This window comes from Onychostoma macrolepis, chromosome 13 (assembly GCF_012432095.1).
Source record: "Onychostoma macrolepis isolate SWU-2019 chromosome 13, ASM1243209v1, whole genome shotgun sequence".
Lineage (NCBI taxonomy): Eukaryota > Metazoa > Chordata > Actinopteri > Cypriniformes > Cyprinidae > Onychostoma > Onychostoma macrolepis.
In genome coordinates this window covers 11,586,613-11,608,536 of record NC_081167.1, presented here as the reverse complement: position 1 = coordinate 11,608,536, position 21,924 = coordinate 11,586,613, and the positions used below count along the sequence as shown (strand labels likewise).

The 21,924-nt window shown below is 39.0% G+C and overlaps 1 protein-coding gene across 6 annotated transcripts in view; it reads right to left on the bottom strand.

The window, feature by feature from the left end:
- Window positions 1-21,924, bottom strand: part of fgfr3 (fibroblast growth factor receptor 3) — a 42,921-nt gene that overhangs the window by 12,299 nt on the left and 8,698 nt on the right. For 3 of the 6 annotated variants that reach the window (XM_058796122.1, XM_058796125.1, XM_058796124.1), the window contains exons 3-8: window positions 14,572-14,838; window positions 11,812-11,877; window positions 8,881-9,050; window positions 3,581-3,704; window positions 3,299-3,489; window positions 214-358 (exon numbers count right to left, since the gene is read on the bottom strand). In XM_058796122.1, the coding sequence (XP_058652105.1) occupies window positions 214-358; window positions 3,299-3,489; window positions 3,581-3,704; window positions 8,881-9,050; window positions 11,812-11,877; window positions 14,572-14,838 (963 nt within the window). Of the gene's footprint in view, window positions 1-213; window positions 359-1,008; window positions 1,154-3,298; window positions 3,490-3,580; window positions 3,705-8,880; window positions 9,051-11,811; window positions 11,878-14,571; window positions 14,839-21,924 lie in introns of all 6 variants that reach the window. The other 3 variants (XM_058796123.1, XM_058796126.1, XM_058796127.1) reach the window with 3 other exon arrangements.

Genomic DNA, 21,924 nt, shown 5'->3' with positions numbered 1-21,924 from the left:
CTTTAGTCAGGGTGGCATATTTAATTTGACGTGAGTAAAAACGAGACTGCCGTCTGCCCTGGCTAAGGTCCATAGAGAATATCACTGAAAACATTTCAAAAACATTTTAACCGCAAAACTATGAACATTCAAGGACAATAGAGAAAATAGGAAGTGTGGAGAGATGGGAAGAAAAGAAGTGAAGAGAAACCCCAGAAAGTGAGACTAGTGTACCTGGTAACACTGTAAGCCAGGCAGAGTGATGGTTAAAGCCAATCGAGTTCCCTGCCAGACAAGTGTATTGCCCCGCATCCTCAAAAGACACATTGGTCAGGTAGAGAATCTCCAGCTCTTTATCCGTAGTATTTATTCCCGCAGTCTGGAAAAGCAGGGAGAGATGGAGAGAGAGAGACAGATGCGTAAACCACAACCCTTGGGAAAAGAGCAGCCCCTACACCGGGAGGAAGATCTGAACGAGAGTTAACCCATCACCAGTAACCCAGAAATCCCACAATCCTGCATATGAAGAGATGACCTAGAAGCAAAGTAAAACCCCGAACCCTGGTGGAAAATTCAACGCCCCATCAGCAGCAGCAGGTCACATTAGTGTTCATCCAGATCTGTTTGAGGTGCAAAGAAAAAGAGCGGGGAGGAATATTACCAGCTTTAAGCCTGATTTAACCTCTCACTAGATAAAACTGACACCTATTTATGTAGAAGTGTGTGTCCCGGTACTCAAGAGAGCTGTGTGTAGTGTAGGAGAAAATCAATAAGAAAGTGCGTGTGGCACAGTCTCAGCTCCTATTAAACATGCTCTTGTTGCATTGATTGGGGAAGAAGAAGAAGCGAGCATTTAAATGATGCAGACACACACTTGCCTTACATAACAAGTCCTTGAATCAGGTCACCTTATTTATTGTGTGAAAAAGGGACAAGAAGAGCAGGGAGAAATAGAGAGAGTTTAGGGGAGTTTGACTCTACGCCACCAAAGTCTTGATTGACATCAGCTGTTTGGAGAGAGATTATTACCTGGCTGGGACACCATGAGCCAGAACGTATTCTCTGACATGCCTACAAAGTTGTGGGCTCTGCACCAGTACTGGCCTGCATCTTTTTCTGACACATTATACAGAGTCAGCATATCGTGGGCCTCTTTTACCTTACTGACAAAACTCTGCAGAGACACACACACACACACACTTAGTCAGAGGCGAGCATGTTCACACATGAACAAACACTTAATGATTTAAAATGCTACCGCAGCTTGTTCTACCACTTTTTAAAGATGCTGATACACTTAGGGGCAAATTCACAAAACAGTTGCGCCACTCTGGAATTTTAGTGCGAAAACCTAGTAACCTCCCAAATCCAGTTTAACCAGGCATTATCTGCACTAGTATAGGAAGATGAACAGTACTTGAATTTGAACTTGAAAGACTAAATAAATTTTCAAAAAAACATTGAAAGTTTTAAAATTATTTATGATTTCAAAAAAAAAAAAAAACTACTTCATTACAGTCAAATTCAAATTTAAATCAGAATTCCTGTTTGCTACCTCAATTCAAATGCACAAACTGAACCGAAATTTCTCAAGAATTTGTTTCTGAATGGTGTTTATCACTGTACATCATTAAAATTTAAATTAACTCATTGTCATTCTTTTCAGGTCAAACATCTTCCTTCTAACTAGGCTTCTTATAGATTGTGGCTTATTCACAAAATGTAGAGCAATTAATGTTACTCTATTATCAATGAATGAAAGCAGCAAAATGTTGCGCTGTTAACAGATTTGCATAATTCCTTATAATCAGGTAACTAAATCAACACAGACAGTGCATGCAAATACACAACACTATCAGCGGATGCAAACTGCAACTCATGAAGTTTTATGTGTGCAGTTTGCTCTTTATTTGAAAACTAAAAATTACGGGATAAGAACAGGAAAGAGCATGGGAAATGTTGCGAGCTGGATTCATACTGATTCCACCTGCATTGGCGCCACAGCTCAACACGCTAACTGCTAGGCCATTGCTCTGATGTCACTATATGTTATAATTACATGCTCAAATATCATCTTCAGCCCCACACATATCTGCTTCTGTGTTTCTTTCAGACGCTTAATTTGCTTTATTCTCAGTTTCCGTTCTTTCCCTTGATCGCAGGCGTTGCGCCACACATGATCTGTCGCTCAGCACTCTCGGTCTGGGAGGGCTGGGGAAGGCTTTAGAGGGCGCAGATGAGACTGCGGGGAAGGGAAAAGCCGGCGCGAGGCTCCCAGTAAAATACTGTTTCAATTATGTGGGAGTCTAAAATAGCGTGGCGGTCTGGCCAGCCGACGCACTCCCCTCCTCTGCCTGCTGACTCGGCCCTTCCCTCGCTTCCCGCACTCATTTTTTCCATGGCTTTTTCGGGAGCCTCTTCCCTTGTTCCCTCCCTCCTTCTCGTCTGAAGAGTGAGTGGGGCAGCACAGCTAATGGCTGTCTCCCTGCGCGACGCCACCGCGGCGGTTAGCTTAGCCTAAAACAGATGTCTGCCTCCTCTCTCACAACTCTGAGAAGAAAAAGAGAGCGAGAGACCCCTAATTCTCCAGTTGCATATAGTCTATAGTGAAATGCTAACATGGGTGGGATTAGGAGTCGAGGGAGGTGCTCTAAGAGTCACTCAGAGCTCACATGAGACTTAATATGTGGTTTAATTTAAGCTGCACTTGGACACATTTCAAAAAAATGTCTTCAACATCTATGATGGACCATTCTAACAAGCAAAAGTTAAAAATGTTTTCGGTTACACTTTATTTCGATAGTCCACTTTACACATTCTACTAACTATAAGTAACTTTGTAACTACATGTCAACTAATTCTCATTAATTTGCATCTACGTGTCTACTAACTCTCAGTAGGGTAGGTTTAGGGATAGTAGAATAAATTGACATATACTTGCAAAGTTTCTGATAGTCAGTATGTTGTATGTTGTGGGCCCATCAAAATAAAGTATTAGAAGATATTAAGCAGACAGTCTACTAATACTCTAATGACTGCTAGTTGACATGTAGTTGCAAAGTTACTTACTGTTAGTAGAATGTCTAAAGTGGACTATCGAAATAAAGCGTTACCATGTTTTCATAATAAAAGTTTCAAGAAAAAAATTAAGAATTGTGAGAAAATTAAACTATAATCCAAGCATTTAAATCATTGTCATCGTATCACATCACAATTACTGTAATATTAATAAAATGGCATACTAAAAGTTTTTGGAAAAAACAAAGTTTGAATTAACCTCTTAAAAGTGGTTCCTTCATGCATTCTTCTGATACCGTACCTTAAGAATGTGGACATAGGGGACGCCTTTGGGCCCATACTGGCTTCCATTCACCTCGATGTGTTTGAGCCACTGGATGTGTGGCTGAGCATCACTGTACACCTTACAGTGGAACTCGACATCACTGCCCACCACCACCGTCTGATTGGCCGGGAGTCCTGCCTGTAGGATGGGCCGGTGAGGAGAGCGCTCTGATTGGACGAGAGATGGAGAGACGGAGGGCAGTCAGCGATGAAGGTAAGTGATTTAAAGGTTGAATGTGTGTGGGTTGTGTGTTCATACCCAGCACGTCGAGTTGGTAAGTGTGTTTGATTGTCCCGTATTTGTTTTGCACCACACATGTGTAGTTTCCCCGGTCAGATGGAACGGCACTCTCCATGACCAAACTCCACTGCTGATGCCTCAACTAGAGAGAGAGGATAGAGAGACAGACAGAGTTTTATTCATAAAGTATTACATAAGAGGTCCACTTGAATCCTTCCTCAGGTTTTTCTGTTAGCTGAAGAAAACCAGGTGCTAAATTCTGTGTCTGTATAATGTTATGACTATGATCATCTGTGCTGATAAATCTGAATTGAATTGAAATTAAGGTCCCAAACAGGAAAATTGGAATGTAAGCAAACATAATTTAAATGAATTGAAATCCATATAGTGGAATTTTTAAATAGAAGAGCAAAGTTTGTCAAGACTGTCTTTGAATGTTTGCTATACATTGGTTTGTTTAAAAGAGAGACAGACAGACAGACAGACAGACAGACAGACAGACAGAGAGATAGATAGATAGATAGATAGATAGATAGATAGATAGATAGATAGATAGATAGATAGATAGATAGATAGATAGATAGATAGATAGATAGATAGATAGATAGATAGATAGACAGACAGACAGACAGATAGATAGACAGACAGACATGCCTACATTTTCCGTGTATCACTGGAAACAGCGTAAAGAGAGCAACACAAGGATGTGAAAATAATAACACATTTATTTATTTTTAGGTTTATTTTGGAATACCTTTAACATCAACAGACATGGAAAGTATGCTGATTGGTCAGAAAGTCCAAAAAAAGTCGAAAAGTCCTTTTGTTTACACAAACCCTTCACCTCTTACACACATATACACATGCATATATGCACACACACACACACACACACACACACACACACACACACAGAGAACCATCCATTCATTCATAGAGCACACTCCAATTGCATATATGTCTCTCTCTCTCTCTCTCTGCTTCTTTCTGTTTCTCTTGCGCTCTGTCTCTCTCTCATTCCTCCTCTACGTACTTCGAAGGTCTGAGTGGAAAAAAATGTAACTGTGTAAATATTATGGACCGTGTTTTTGAACAGTTGCATGGTAACACTGCCTGAGCGGGCAACACGCACATAGACAAACACACATGCCTAAGAAAGTTGGCAAGGGCGACTGTGCCCCCTGCACTCCTCCTCCTCTCCCTTGTCTTTGAGATCCTCACCTTCTCACATGCTGCTCTCACTGGCTCGCTCTCACTCAGTGAGGCTTCGGTGTTTGCTGATTGACATGGTGCACAGTATGAGAAATGTGTGTCATTTAATGTGTCCATTGACTTAATATGAAGATTTTAGGTTCAAATGAATGTAAATTTGTGAGGGAAATTGTATTGTATCGCCCTGTAACTAGTGATCATTTCTTTTAAACACCTTTATGCTACATAGTTCATTCTAAATGATCCTGCATAGAGATATTTATTATTTATTAAAAATATTTATTATTTATTTCTATTATTTTTTTAAAGTACAAATATGGTAAACGAAAATAAATATTACTCTGAGCTATACATCAACTCATGCTCAGCTCCCCTTTCAATGAAATCCTAGATTCACCTTGACGTCCCAAAAGTATTTAATGTCAACTACCCATGTGCAGTGAGACTATGAGAGAGCGAGAGATAATTTAGGACCCTATCTTGCTTGACTCTGACATTTTGTGTGTGTGTGTGTGTGTGTGTGTACAACATTTATCTCAATGTGTCTGCTGAAAAGAAATGCTGTGAAGAATTCTCAGCTGTTCCTCAATTTACCCAAGCACTTTATCAAGAGGGAATGGGAGGAGAGAGTTAGTACATTTATCCCATCCTTCATCAAAAGATAAGAGCTGAAAAGTGTTGCAATGTCGTGCCGGACTCCGCTGATTCAGAGAAAAAAACAGCACAAGAAAGACCCAAGCAGAGGTCTGATAATCAGTCGAAAAGCGCTGCTCAAATTCCTCCCGGCATTACGCTGTTAACATATTAAGCCTCTTTAACTCTGATGTCAGACTGGGGTTAGGAGGTAAGACCAGTGCGGTGGAGATTCAGTGGATGGTGAACTGCAGAGAATATCGGGAGTAAATGGGCTCAGGGGGTGCCAAGAAGCTCAGGTCTCTCTTGAGTATGTGTGTTTGTACGTGTATGTTCAGGATTTATGGTTGTGTCAAAACGGTGCGAGCTCGTTCCAACAGTGGTGCTGTTTAATTTGACCCACAGAGACAGGAAGCAAAAACAACTGACCCCAGGGCGAGTCATTAAAACGACAAAACTGTTTCTTTTTCTCTCTCTCAATGAAAAGTAGCACAGTAGTCTCACTGGAAGCACCCTGTTTCAGCATTAAAACAAGCCATCAATACTTTACAGATGGCCCATAATCATACACACCCGAATATGAAAGTCTTCTCAGTTCGTATTGATAAAGAGAACTATTACCACTTAAAGGTGAAGTGTATTTAGTGGTCACTAGTGGCAGAAACCTGAATTTCAACAAAATTTTTCCAAACAGTTTGTGCCAGTTTTCTAGACATGCAGAGCAGATTAATGTATTCTGATTTATTTCTGCGTTTTATATGTAAAATAATCTGTATTTATTACCTTTTCCACACCAGTCTATCATCGTGGTATCAACTATGTCATATAAACGCACCCTAAACAACAACTGGTCATTTGTTATGTCAGTCAGATAGAAATGCAGTCATTTCAATAGGAATCCACATGACTGGAAATTATGCATTAAGGTAAAAAAATTCCCTATGCAGATTTCAGATTGGATTCAAGATGGTTAAGCAAATTTGCAGTGCTGACCTACAGAAAGCTGCTTAGTTTACTTCTTAGCTTACTTAGTGTGAACTGTGCTTCATATACTGCTACACTATTGACAAAGGACCTTTTTTGCCCACAAATGCCCAAAAAGCTTTATTGGAAAGAATCTGCAAAGTAGACTAGCCTTATGTTAAACAGCAAAAAATCAGGCTACATGAGAATAGTGAACATTAAACACTTGACCTTTAAACATATTTTTACACATAAATGAATAACAAATTGCACCTAAGCGGTTAAGACATATACTGCTGTGGCCTACAGACAAAAGGCACATTGGTCGGTGGATTAGAGATTCACTGATGCTCCAAGCATGTAGAATTTAGCGCTGGTGGTCCCACAGAGCAGTGCGACTGAAATTGAGTCATCTCTCGGAGGACGTAACAGTCTTTCTTAAGCTCGCTCGTCAATTGAGCTGTTGAATATGTTGCAAGCCGCTCGCATACACACACTCAAACGCAGCGTTTACACAAAAAATCAGAGTGTATGTGTGCGTGAGGTGTGACTAACCCACAGTGCCACAGATTAGCATTCTAACAATGCGACTCCGGCTGCCATATGTGAGCATGACAAAAGCCACGCCTCCCCCTGCCAATCAAGGTCTCTAAATCGCCACAACAACACCCTCTCGGAACCTCCCCCTTCTGATGACTCAATAGAGAGTTGACCTTTGACATTAGAACCCTGCCAGTCAGGCACAGAAAGTTGTGTCTGTGTGTATGTGTGTGTTTGTGTTAATGTGTGTGGGGAAAGCTCTGGGAAAGTCAACTGTATAAACAAAGCCATGCATCGTTTCAAACAATGAGAGTACAGCATGTGACTCATTTTCTTGCATTTAAAACTCATTCGGCAATCTTACCGCATTTAGTCAGCAATTAACGTGCCCTGACCATCGGCCAGAGAGTTAGTCGAACTTACAACCGGCTCCAGTGCCAACAGAAACATAATCACAGCATTATTGTTCCCCTTGCATTGCAAAAAAGAGCTTTAAGATGGAATAAGCTGATGTCTCAGGGAACTTCTCATGTTTAATTTCGTATAACGCTCTGAGTTTTAACACGTCGTTGAGTGCGTTATCAAGCCATCAGGCCTGTCATGTCCACACACACAAGGGGGTCACACATCCTTTCGCATAAATATAAGAGTCGTGACTTTTAGCCTTGGTCTTAATAAAGACAGAAGACATTCAGGGTGAGCTGTCAAGCTCCTGTGTATGTGTGTGTTAAATAAAGCTATTATGATGCTGTCAGAGATCTCTATGCCAACAGTGACTGTGCTGATGCAGAGGACAGGTCGGGTATAAAGGATGACCCTGGGTCAGTGCGGACCCCTGGTGTGTGTATACGTGTGTGTGTTTGTAAGGGCGGGCCGGTCACACTATGGCCATGGAGAGGTGGAGAGGTCAATGTTTTGTTTCTAAATGTCTCTCTTAGAGGACACTGGTTATATTCTATGCATGCAGGTCAATGCAATGCAATGCTGTGTTAAAGAATCTAAGTGTGCAAATGTGTGTGCAAAAAGAAGTCACTCAGAAGATTCCAGTTGTGCTTTAAGTGTTGAATTTGTTTCAGGTTTCCTAAAATTCTGTTTAATTTACAAACAACTTGTTGACATACAATGGGAGTATAGAGGTATAAAATGAATGTGGCTTAGAATATTTAGTCTTGGAGGAACTTAATGAGTAATACTTTATATTGAGATGTTTTGATATTAAAGACTGGGTGTAATTCACGATTTTTCCTTTCCAATAAGGAAAATGTATGCCTCTTCAGGAAAATTGTGTTTAATAATGCCGTAGTATTTAAAGGGGTAATTCACTGAAAAATCTAAATTCACCGAAAAGTCATGAACTCATGCTCATGTAGCTCCAAACCTGTATGACCTACTTTCTTCTGTGAAACATTAAAGAACCAAAAAGCTTTGGTGACTATTGACTTTCACTGTATGCAAAAAACAACAAAAAAAAAAATCATCTTTTTTGCTCCTGAGAAAAAAAAAGTCATGCATGTTTGGAAGGACAGTAAATGATGACAACAAGTTTATTTTTGGGTGAACTATCCCTTAAATTGTGGGGGTTAAATCATTGAGCATTAAGGAGCAACCCTGAGAGATAAAAAATGGTAATAATAAAAAAAAATAATCTAAAAAATCAATGGACAGCCTCCAAAACACGTCACAAACAACACCCTCACAAACGCATCAACACATAAATAACAAGACCACACAGAACTTTGTGTTCTTCTGTTCTTTCAGAGGAACAGCAACAGGTGGACATATCCTCTAGAGATGACGAGCAAATAAAATCCAGAGAGAGAGCGAGAGAGAGAGAGAGCACTTAAAGGAGCAGATGTTGGGGATCTGTGTAAATTATTACTAATTGCAGATTCTTATTATCTGTAATCCTAAACACACAATCACATGTTTGCACACGCACATGTTCTTAATCGGTATTCATATTGTCTTACTTTAATCCCGCCCATTCTCTGCTCTCCCTTGAATTCCTTCCCATTTTTCAGCCAATGGATGGTGGGAGTGGGGTTGCCGGCAGCAGGACAGCGGAACTTCACTGTATTGGCGGCAGGAACGGCTAATAGTTTCTTCTCCATCCTGTCAGGACGGGTCCAGTATGGAGCTTCTGTTAGAAATATAAGAATAAAATGTTTCGTTGAAAATATCAACTAAACATGACATTTTGAAAGTACACAAAAACATGTCAGTGTACAATACATGAATCCATAGGCACAAATGGACCAAATATAAGTGTATGTTGACATGAAGCATTATTTTTTAGGGGGTAGGGTGTTCCCTCTCCGGGAGTCTTCGTGTGGGTGAATGTTTATGGAAAGATTTTTCTTGCTCGCTCTGTGGCAGCGTCAGACTGGCTGCCTAATTCCCAGACTGAATTCAAATTTGTTTGGAAAAGCAAACAAGCTTACATACACTCTTACGTGAGTGTGAGGCGCATTTATGCTCTTGCAGACAGAACTCTGAAAGATTCCCAGTGTTAAATCCTTCACAGAGCCGTGGACGCACAATGTGGATTCCTAATAATAACTTATTATAATAACAGAGCAATTTTCCTTCATTTAATCTTCCCACAAATTCAGTTTATAATGTTGACTGTCATGTGGTCAGGTCTGTGTTTACGCTTCCGAGCAGCTAATGCCAAATATCACAGCATAAATGCTTACAGTATCATCCTTTAGCTAAAATAATAGTCATTATTTTTATTTTCAGTTCAAATCTTGAACTTTGTGTGTGTGTGTGTGTGTCTTTAAGAGATTGAGTAAACATACTTTCATCCCTCCTCAAACAATTAACTCCAGATCAGATCAACCCGCAAACTTGGCGATTAAACCCACAGACGCCACATTTCGCTCCAGACATACATGCGAGCTCACAAGCACACATCTGTGAACGCGCACACACACACACACACACACACACACACACAATAAACCCATTAACTAGACTGAATATAATTCTCTCGCGCGTTATTTGCTCATGCTATCAGATTGTGAATGTAAAGGGTGATCGGCAGGCTGGCATTTCCTTTGGCATAACCGATACACTAATGCCTGTACACACACACACACTCTTCCAGTTTTCACTGCATTCTCAGATGGTGAGTGATCCGTCAGGACCACAACATGGGTCTGTACCATACAGTGGACCTGGCTCCTATATGTATATGTGTGTGTGTGTGTGTGGTTTGCCATTTTATAGAGTTCAGAACAGACAATTTGAGCTTTGAAGTGGGAACCGCAAATCTACAGTGACCCAACTTTTTTTTTCCATTTACTTTTATTCTACCGCCAAAAAAAGCCATCAAAGTACAGCACAACTCTACACAGCTGATATTACGCACAGCTTGCTTCAGTCAGCCAAACTGAGAGCAGTAACTAGCACTGCATCATTAAGATATTACAGAATGATGTCATCAGATGTCACACGACCTCAGCTCTTCTCAAATGTTCCAGAGAGCCCAGACCTCACAGCTCTCAGCTCTCTCTCTCTCTCTCTCTCTCTTTCTTAATTAGAGCTGGATTACTGGTCATTAAACTCTAAAGGGGTTTTGGTTTTTGCCTAATCCCTTGTTTCATGCCCTCCCCTCAACCCTGAGACCCTCCCCCAACCCTGATCCCACCACAGCAGACAGATGCATTAGCTTTCCCTTCCCTCTCTCTTTCTTTCTTTCTTTGTGAAAATCTCAGTTGTTTCTCCTACAAAGCAATGAGATTAAATAAAGATAAAACTAAAAAAAAGTCTTCTGAATCTCAGATTGTTCTCCCTCAGAAAGCGATGGCACTAATCCTGTATCATGTAGAGCTTCAAAAGAGATTTAGTATTATTTATGTACTATAACAGTATTTACTTATATTTTAAATTTAAATTTTTTGTTTTCATTTTTAATTTAAAGATTTAGTTAGCTTTATTGTTATTTTTTGAACAGTTTTAGTTTAAATACTTAAACTTAAGTTGCCTTACTTAAAATTTCAATTTTTTTTTTGGTTTTTCAAGTTTATGTTTTTCACTGAATATTTATATTTTATTTAATTTTAGCTTGATTTCAGTTACCAAAAAAAAAAAAAGAAAAAAAAAAAAGAAATGAATAGTTTTAGTTCAGAATAACATGATTGAAGAGATCTGTTCTCAGTTTTTCTGATTTTCATTCTTTTATTATTTCTCTTTTTTTCATTATATAATTATTTACCATTTCTTATCAAATTCAAAGATCTGGGCTAAGCTAGCAATATTATTATTATTATTTATTTTATTTTTTAACTCTATTTACGAACTGTATATTACTTGGTTCTCATTTCTCTCTCTTTTATTTCATTTTATATTTTAAAATATGGACAGAACCAGTGATTCTGATTCTCTTGCTATATTGATACATATTTGCCTGCACAGACATTTATCAAAATGTGTTTAAAATATATGTATTTAAAAAAATCAATCAGGGCTGGGTTTCCCAAAAGCATCCTAAACCTAAGCTGATCGTAGCTCCATTGGTTTCAATGGGTCTACGATGTACTTAAGCTTACGATGCTTTTGGGAAACACAGCCCGGGTCACTGAAATGAGAACTTACCAACACTAAAACATTGAGAAAAACATTCTTTCTTTACTTGTTATACACAAAGCCGAAGACATTGTGGCATTTTCTGCAATTTTTAGTTACATTTCTCTTCTTTTCCTTTCCTCTCTCTCGATCCCTCTTGAGAATTTGTTTTAGGATCAAGTGGGAGAAAAAAGCAGCTGATGAAATGAGATGCAACCTAACCCCAGCTAAAAAAGACAGCAATCTCATGCATTTATTACACAACAGAGAGACCTCATGAAATCTCAATCAAAAAAGAGGATTGAAATGAGAAATAAGAGGGTGAAACACACCATTTCCATTACCTGCATCGTCCTCATCTTCATCATAATCCTCATCATCACCAGAGGACAGCGAGTCTAAGAGAGACAGAGCGACATAGAGAGAGAACGATCTTATTACTACACAGCACAGTGGCTTTTCTGTATGAACAATGAACCTATTCATATGATCTGCAGAATGAGGAAAATAAACTGATAACAAATCAAAACCAATTACTGCACACACACACACACACCCTTAAACACTCTCACACACAGCAGTTAATGGATGGCAGATGTTAGCAGAGATTCAGTGAGTAAAACGTCTCAGAGATTTCTGACAACAGCTGTATTTTTACACACATGTCCTGGAATACACACATACGAACACACACTCTGGTATCCTGCTTCTAAATGAACTCATTCAGAGGGAGAGAAAAAAAAGTTATGACCCTGAAAAAGAGATTTTCTGTCTTCAGCTCCTCCTCTGTGAACATTTACACAGGTAAAACTGTACAGCACACTCTTAAAATACCAGCAGAGCGTGAAATCCAACACTAGGCCTATTTAGTGCTAAAGATATGCTGTTACTGGGACACTGAAGCTTTCTGTGTGTGGCTTTTACAGTGTTAGTTTCACCAAACCATCAGATTTACTCTATATTTTCATGTTTTGTGGCTTAACAGTCTTCTACTGGAGGTTTGTCTTATAAAATGTTGTTGTTGCTCTGTGGTGTTACATGTTTTGGAAAAATTAGCACACCCAAAAGTTAAAAATTGTCAAGACATAAATGACAAAACCCATGCAAACAAATGATGTCATTGACGTCAAACCTGGTGTGGAGCATTTAGGGCCACCTTAGTAGAATATTACCAAACATTTTCTTTTTCTGTATGTTCCTTACACAAAGCTTTAGAAGACTCAGAATATTGCACACAAGTTAGTCCCTATTCACTTTCATTATATGGAAAACAGCAGCTTGAACATTCTGTAAAACATCTTCTTTTATGTTCCACACACAAAAGAAACTCTTACATAAACTCTTTATATATATATATTTTGTATGAACTATCTTTGTAAAGCTCTGTTGTGTGTTGCTGTCTGTCAATGTGTCTGGTAGCGGTGTCTTGTGTTAAAGTGTGCAGAACAGGATATTGCTGTCTTGTGGACTCTTTATCGGCATGCAATAATTGGTGCAAGGTTGTGTTGCCCATTTCACTTTTTTTTTTGTCTTTCTCCAGACGCTGGCGAGAAAGAGAGCCGATCTGCCCTGGCCTAATGCCAAACACATGTCGGTAAAAAACAACTCTCCCCGCGCTCTTACTTTTTTCCATCTGCTTTAAATGATGAGGTGATTCCAGGTAATTACATTCTAATTAGTTGTCGATGAGCAGCTCAGCTTGTGTCCACGAGTTTACAGAACCAAAGATCACTCTACACTACCGTTTACACACACACACACACACACGTTTGTTTTTGTGAAAAGTGGGGACATCCCATAAGCGTAATGGTTTTTATACTGTACAAACTGTATGTGCTATTGCCTACACCAACCCTACACCTAACCTACCCCTTACAGGAGACTTTGTGCTATTTCAGATTTTCAATACACTTCATTCTGTGTGATTTCTAAGCGTTTTGAAAAGTGGGGACATGGGGTAATGTCCTGAAAAGTCACCTTCTCCTTGTAATACCTATGTCATACCCTTGTCATTATACAAATTTATGTCCTCATTTGTCACAAAAATGCACACACACACACACACACACACACCCCATGAAAACAAATCTCTGCATTCCATCATGTAATGTCAGTTTGTCTTAGAGTTTAATTATAATTTTTTATTACAGTATGAACATGTTCGGAATAGCATACTTTCATACTTCTCCTACTACTCTTCAGTATGTAATATGTTCAGTATACTGTGCAAATCAGGCAAATGTTCAGACATTACATTTGATTGAACTGGAATTAATATTAAAAGCAATTTTAAATGTTTTTCTTTACTTTTTGATTTACTTTAACTTTATTGATCGACTTAAACGTTAAAATATTTTTACATTCTTAAAAATATTACATTTTATTTTTTAAATTCTTCATTTAATTCTAATAAACACATGTTGGCCTATAATAAATGGCACTCACTGAATTCCGATCATGTGTCAGCAATGTATGAATGTGTAGCATTGTACAATACATAGCCTACTGTATCACTATTTTTAAATGATATTAATAATAGACATTACAGAGTATACTACATAGTAAGCAGCGTTCAGATTCCATTCTAAATGGAGTCAGTGACACTTTAAAGGTTTGTATAGTAAAAGATAACTATACCTGACAGGCTGGCTCAATGGGCCAAATGTGACGCGCACACAAACAACCACTCTAGTGTCTATTCAAGAATATTTCACACTGATTTTAATCTATAGGGACCAAAATATGCCATTTTCCTCCGTACCTTCCCAAGGAGGCCCTATTTTTGTAATTCTCTCATTTTTATTCAGGTAAAGTCCTCATCACAGTCTAAAACAATCCTGTTCAGTCCGTGCGGAATATTAAACAACATGTAGACTATTTAACATTCTGCCTTCGAGTGTGTGTTATTGTGCTTGTATGATAAACGTCAAGTCAGCCTGTAGGTGTGTGCTGGGAGTATGTCTCAAGACCTGTTTGCCTGCTGGGAACGAGTCTGACTGGCAAGTTTCCAATCAATGCTTTGCATGCCTGAGCTTGTGCTACTGTACTAAAATAACGACAACACTACTTAAATATTATTCGGAGATACTGACCGGTGACTCTGACGGTGTAGTTGCTTAGCAGCATGCTGCTGTGGGCGTGTCTACAGGAATACACCCCTGAGTCTTCATTGGAGACGTTGATGATACGGAGCACTTTTTGCCCCACCCGTGTACGGTTGTTAGGAGACACAGCGTCGCCATCTTTCTGCCACACAATGGGGACCAGGAAGTCGCGCGGTGTGCAGGACAGATCCACAGTGTCCCCGACTCCTGCCACATAGTCCTCCAGAAACACTTCCACCTCACTCGATACCCAATCTAACAGAGAGAAAACAGAGAGACGTCTGCAGTGAATGAAAGTATCGATAACGAAATTAGATTCATGCAGATATTTTATCCGAAGTGACTTGAAGGTACTCATTAAGCTATATAGTAAGGCTATGTAAACTGCAGTGTTGGGGAGTAACTAGTTACATGTAACAGAATTACGTAATTTAATTACAAGATAAATGAAACTGTAATCTGTTACAGTTACTGAGAAAAAACGTGTTGAATTACAGTTACTTATGAAAATGTCAACGATTACAAAGGGGCTTATATATGAATATTTTCACACACATAGAGATTTGACTGATTTTGCTCTAAAATATGAGACACCAATGTTTCAGGAGTTGAGGACACAGCATAGGACACATGCTTATGTTTTATTTCCTTTTTGGGTTTACGTATTTGCTTTATTTTTTAAGATTTTCCAAAGCATTGTTAGATGTCAGTGTTTCCTGTCGTCGCTATGCAAGGATTTGATTTCAAAAACAGCATCATAGCTGTTAAACTATATCTTATGATTTTAAATCTGTATTTAACCTCAGAGATGTGTCATGTGTCACTGCATTCCAAAATGTGTCCAAGCGCAATTCAGAATGCAAGAAAAGTTTTGTTTTCCATTTACCATTGTCAGGGCATAGCAACAGTTTGAAGGCGATCTTGCTTAGCAAGATAGGGAAAGTTGACATGTTTATAGCAAGCTAATATTTTAGGTAGCTAATCTAATTGTTCAGGTGTGTGATGGTAACTCATGCACTCTTGAGATTTGTTAGCATTAAGAATGCATGTTAAATCATGATTAGACAGAAGTAACATATTTTCTTCAGTACGGTGACATCCAAGTGAAATGGATTATCAAAAAAAAAAAAAAAAATGTAGGGTGCAGACTTGGTTCAGTTCATTGTTATTTGGATGGAGGCATATTTGAATGCAAGTCCAGCATACATCAACAGAGAGAAGTCTGTTATAAAATAATTGCATCTAGTAGAGTTTGACAGACAGATCTACAGTATAAATACTACAGAAACCACTTGATTCTTGCTCCAAGGTGGATCTAAAATCACACAAACGCACACCAGGAAAAATAAACAAATATGTAAAAAACAGCATGGAGACCCCACTGAGATGCAGAAATGCAAAATGCTGGAACAAATATTCCACCTGACAGAGTTTCCTTCATTTTCCCTCTCTTTTTTTCCATTACCTCCAATAAACCTGGTTTTCTTTCTGTAGCATCTCTATCACTCTTTCGTTCTCGCTTTTCAAAGTGACATTCATCTCCGGGAAGAGCGGTGACAGACTTACAAAGGATTGATACATTTGATAGATGTTGCGTTCGTGTGTGTGTGTGTGTGTGTGTGTGTGAGGTCAGGAGTGTGTTGGCAGACGGCTTGCAGACAAGACTAAGCTGGAGTGGAATACAGAATCAAGTGTATGAATTATAGATCGCCCGCTACATGTGAACACATACACACACGCTGTTAAGTGCAAAGTCCAAAAACACCACACCATCTGAGGCTTTCTAAAGGCCACGTGAAGTGTTAATATCTCTTTGATCACTTCTCATATCAGTTCTTATGTGTTTCACTCTTGACGCCGTCACATCTGCCTCTCCGTCCCCTTTTTTTAACCTTTCATCTTGTCTTTCACTCATTTCTCTACCTCTTTCCCCCCCTCTATACCACTCAAATCCACAGGCACCACAGTGCTGACATCAGACGGCGGCTCCTTCAGTGAATAAATGCCGCTGTATGTGCGTGACTATTCTATATCCTGTGAAAGAGAGGGAGTGTGTGAGTTTGCGTAACATATGCTGGGCCCAGTGAAAGACACTAATGTGCATGGGGGAAGGGGTTATAAATAAATATCATAAATGGCTACTGTGTGTTCCCATATTTCCCAGGAGATGTGTGGAGAATGGAGCCAGTGTGAGGTTTTACAGGGCTGATATAGAAACCTCTTGAGGACCACAGATCAGGTGAGTCTTTTATGAAGACTCACAAACCCCGTTCGTGTGTCACCGTTCTCTGAAATTCATAACGCAGAGTATGTATCTGCTTTCTGCTAGGCATTTCCATTTATTTCAATGGCAGTTGCTTGGCTGAAATATGTGACTGGAAATCTGAGCTGTAAATATCATGTGACTAATCACTCTGGAGCCACAGGATATGACATCATGACAACACTGATTGGCTAAAGGCAAAACTAGATTACTAGATTTCAGCAGTGGTCAACCATCCCGGATGTGAACCTTTGGCAATGTCCTGACCTTCGTGACCACAACGCTACCGTCCTCCAAAGCCTGTAATCATACTTTCACTCTATAATCAGCTTCATGTATTTTCATAATCACTGCAGATTCAAGCACTGCTTTATATTCAGCACACACACACACTTGCATGTATTGAGGACAGGTTTCCTTTGATCATGCGGAAAAGATGAAAGGTTTTTTTGTGTTTTGCCAGAGTTGTGCAGGGTAATATGTGAGATGTGATTTAAAACCTGCTGCCATGGGCAACACAGCAGTTGCTGGAATATATTTGACTGCTTTTATGAAACGAACAGGTCAACACTCTGTGTGTGTTTGTGTGAGAAGGGCATTTTTAGCAGTAATCAGAAAACAGCAGTTTTTATATCTTAGATGTCTGTTAGTTTTCAATATAATATTTAATACATAAGAAAAAAAATTAATTAGATACACACTTACGTTTAGTCTCTCATACGATCTCTAAGGCTGCATTTATTTGATCAAAAATAGTAAAAACAGTAATGTTGTGAAATATTGTCTTTTAATACATTTTAAAATGTAATTTATTCCTGTGATGCAAAGCCTAATACATCAGTCTTCAGTGTCACATGATCCTTCAGAAATCATTCTAATATGCTGACTTGCTGCACTGTAAAAAAAAAAAAAATATATATATATATATTTATGACAACCAGCTTCAGCAGATTTTTGAGTTTGTTCAACTTATTTTTGTGGGAGCTTCTCAAATTTTTGTTGTATAAACTTAAAACGACAAGTTGAGAAAACTCAAAAATCTGCTGAAGCTGGTTGCCTTAAAATTTTAAGTTGGCTCAACTTTTTTTTTTTTTTTTTTAACAGTGTGCTTAAGAAACGTTTCTTATTATTAGCAATGTTGAAAACAGTTGTGCTGCTTAATATTTTTGTTGAAACCATGTTTTGAAGTTTAAAACAACAGTATTTATTTAAAAGAGAAATCTTTTGTAGCAGTATTAATTGACTTTTGATCAGTTTAATGCTTCCTTGCTAAATAAAGGTATTAATTTCTTTCAAACCCCCAAACTTTTGAACGGTAGTGTAATGTAAGCATTTTGCATTTTTAGAATTAAAACAAATGATTCACACTCACACACACACAAACACGTGTGTGTTGGGTGGGGGTTAATGTGGCCTCTTGATTTATTTGCTTGTTTTTAGGGACGTGTATTGAGTCGCTATGCTGTTAGTTCCAACATTCACTAACACACACACACACACAGCTGACAGCATGTGATAAATGTGTGTACGACTAACAGTCTCTGGTTCCACTTGTTTTGGGTGTTGCAACAAAACGACAGGTTAAAACAAGAGAATATTGGGCGAGGATAGAGAGTCTGCACAAACACACACACACAAACACACACAGAGTCATGGCTGAAAGCACAGGTACGTGATCTATTGTGACACCGTGTAATCAATACATGTAGCTGATTTATAGCAGGTAATTAGTCTGCAGCTTTATCAACTCACACACACACACACACACACACACAAACACTCACACCAACCGGAGCTGTGCCAGTCTGCTCTTTTGCCGTTTCCCGCTGCTTTCAGCCGTTTGGCGTGATACACTCAGTCAATATCCCCTACTGTCGTCTGACCTTCAGACTGAACACAACACACATTCGCGCACACAGTCTCACGCACACTTCTCGTATGCAATCTCCTTTCCGCTCCCTCAGACTCAACATCATCCAATCTTGTTGCGTTTAAGAATTATCTTTCTAAAGCTAAAGTCTGCATCCACTGTATGTGTGAATCGCAGATGCCGGATGTAAAAACCTCATATTTCGGAGCCGGATCCTCCTCTGAATGAGACTGGCGGGAGAGAAAGAGAGAAAGACGCATTCGGCGATTAGGATTACGACAGAAAGAGAAGTGGGCGGAGAAGAGTTTGCAGCTTGTTACCTCTTTTATTCTGTCCTGTTGAGGCGTGTGTGTGTGTGTGTGTGTGTATGACGGCGTGCCCCTGAGGAAAGTTTAAGAAAGCTGCTGCATCCAAAAAGCCTTGTCTACACATACACACACACACACAAACCCTCCCGCATCAGTGCGCTAATTAGTAACGGAAGCTGGATGTACTGAACATCCAGAGCCTTCCAGAGTCTGAGCCAAACTCTTTAGCACACATCCATACAAATGTATATAAATATACATGTACCTTGTTTTTAATCTTTGTCCTAAAACCTTCTTTCAAAGATTTTCCAACACATTCACATGCCTACACTCTCAAAGAGACTTCACACACACACACACACACACACACACTGAAAAAAACACACAGGTTGTAATCAGGGACCGGACCATCTTAATTGTCATTCAATAGACGAACTGGCCTAGTTTCAAACCCTACACACTGTACAGAACACACACTCAAAACACACTGCAGCAGCTTGTAAAATGAACAAACACATGCTCTTAATCTAAAGTAACATCAGCACATCTTTGGGTATTTCACAAATGTCTTTATCCAGATCTCTTCTCTTAAGTAATTTTCTCAGAATTAGGCTGAACAAAAACTTATTTTGAACATTAGAAAGTGTTTAATTTGAAATTGAAATTAAGGCTTGTTCTTGATTAAATGTTTAATTTATTAGGACACACCCCAATATTCGTATTAGTGGTACTTTTACATTTGGACCCACCCTGATTTTGAATATTTTGTGAATTTAATATTTTAAAACACTTTATTGTACAGTGTCCTTGTTACACGTTGCATGTACAATAGCAAATTATGCACAACTACAAGCAACTAACCCTAAACCAAACCCTAATCCCTAAAGTAAGTACATGTAGTTAATTAATATTACTCACTACTTAATTATATAATTACACTGTAACCAGGACATCTTAAATAAGTTGAACTAAAATTAGATGTGTAATTTAGAACAATACACTACTTAATCACCATTATTTCATCATCTGATATGGTTATATCGGCCAATGGACAATGTACTGTAATGCATATATATCTCAAAATAGCCAAACACTGTCTGATTCTTCATTTTGGCCAACATAAATGGGTCTATCACTATATTAAATTGTTGTATGTCAAATGTGTAAATGTGTGCTGTTAAGTCAAGTGAGATGTCTTGCGAACAAAGTTCACAAAGAATAAGAAATGAGCTGAGTGAGATGTTACTCTTTCAACTCTGTGACCTCAAATTGCCCTCGAAGAAACACAAGCGATCAAGCAAAAACACACACAAACACGTCACCTCTCCATGGCCCCTGCCCTGCCCCCTTTACCCACTCTGTCTTTTATTCTGAATAGAAACATAGCATTTTCAGAAACAACGAGAAAGAGAGATGGGGTATTACTGGGCAGGAAAAGTACTAATCCTTTGCCTTGCTTCCTTCCAGCCAATGATACCCAGAAGCAACTGGCAACAGCTGCTCAGAAAGATCCCAAATCACACACACACACACACACACACACACACACACACACAGAGACACACACACAGTCTAAGTGTATTAACATGAATATGCGATCCCATTTATAACTCAAAATTTTAAACAAAAACAGATTCCCCTAAACATGTGACACACTGTTTAGTCTATCACACAGTATAAACGGCTAATAACTGAAACCAAACCAAAAATTTCATGTGGCCTGCTGTCCTTGTGTAACATTATAACAGTTTATAATGCTTCGCACACTGCTAAACAAAGCCAGCACTTGATCACTTTCGGTTACAAACTGATATGTGTGCGGTATAAGCATTTTTACACTGTCATTAATGCATTATTAATGCTTTATAAACTATTCATAAGCATCCCAGGAGGGAAAGCAGCCGTCATAGAGGACTCTGTGTTCCTGAGGAGCCTAATACATAAGATGCTAAGCCAAAGCTTAAAACTAACCAAACTCCAGAGATTGATGGATGGACTGCTGTTTGTGCGACACATCAAGCACTGATTTGTTGTGGATGTGTGTGTGGGATGGTATGTGTTGGACCAGGAATATTGCCAAGGCAGAGGTTCATTCCATGGGTGGTAAAGGAGAAGTGTACATGTCTCTGTGTGTGTGTTTGTTGGACTTCTTACAGCACATAACTTCTGCCATCTGTTCATGACTGCCAGAAGTGGTATAGGGGAACTGAGGGAAATCAGCAACACACACACTCAAACAAACGTTGACTTGCCTAAGACAGGACTTACTATAGACTTCTATTGTTTTTATATAAAGCTAATTATAATTACTAGAGACTAACTAAACCTTTTAGAACACCCCAAAGTTTGGGGTCTGTATGATTTGCATAACATATGCTCTTTATATTTGACATGAACAAAATAGTTGTAAGAAAGAATCTGATGAAAATGGACAAGGAAAAACATTTCAGTACAAATCTGTCAGAAATTAAGCAAGTCCTGCTACACTCTGATGCACACACACACACACACACACACACACACACAACGAGCCGTTTGTTTTACCACTTATAACCTTATGTAAGTATCTAAGTAATGTCCTTCAGGGGAACTGATAATTACACTGAAGACACCCATCCTACAGGTTGACAGGCCAGCAAGTGTATACGTGCTTCACACGCCTCTGCCTCTGTCTGTGTGTACGGGTGTGTGCATTACTGCGCAGGTATCTGGTATAAGGAAGTCTATCCATGTGTGTGAACAGGTGGTTACAGACACCATTTAGAGAATGTGTTTCTTTGCTCATTGATAACTCATCTGCTGACTGCAGTGAGTTTCAAAGAGCATTAATGAGTTGGAGTTAACCAACCCCAACTAATAAGAGCAAAACAAAAGAAAAACACTCACACGAATGTGCAAAG